The sequence below is a fragment of the Penaeus monodon genome, chromosome 34 (assembly GCF_015228065.2).
Source record: "Penaeus monodon isolate SGIC_2016 chromosome 34, NSTDA_Pmon_1, whole genome shotgun sequence".
Lineage (NCBI taxonomy): Eukaryota > Metazoa > Arthropoda > Malacostraca > Decapoda > Penaeidae > Penaeus > Penaeus monodon.
In genome coordinates, this window is record NC_051419.1 from 14569786 (window position 1) to 14570048 (window position 263).

Below are 263 nucleotides of genomic sequence, written 5' to 3' on the forward strand. Positions count from 1 at the left end.
CCACTGTCAAGGAATAAGCCATTTTTTTAGTAAAACCCTTATAACTATTACATCTTTAAGGCCTTAGTTATGCCACAGTTATGTCAGGGTGCGGCTGACGTGACGTTCCTGGAGGTTTTCGTTTCTGCCGAGGAGCTCATCGTCATTGGAAGATGACGACAAGAGGATGTCAGACTCATCTTCCTGCTGCACGTCATGTCGCTTGTAACGGACCTGAAAAGAAAATATAATTAACAGAATCGCCATACTATTATCTTTGGGAA

General features: G+C 42.6%; 1 protein-coding gene across 1 annotated transcript in view; it reads right to left on the reverse strand.

The window, feature by feature from the left end:
• Window positions 1–6: 6 nt before the first annotated feature.
• The window catches only part of LOC119594919 (store-operated calcium entry regulator STIMATE-like), a gene marked incomplete in the record, with an annotated part of 15855 nt that continues 15598 nt past the window's right edge, over window positions 7–263 (reverse strand). The window contains 1 exon segment of the mRNA XM_037943991.1: window positions 7–213. Coding sequence (XP_037799919.1) covers window positions 79–213 — 135 coding nt within the window.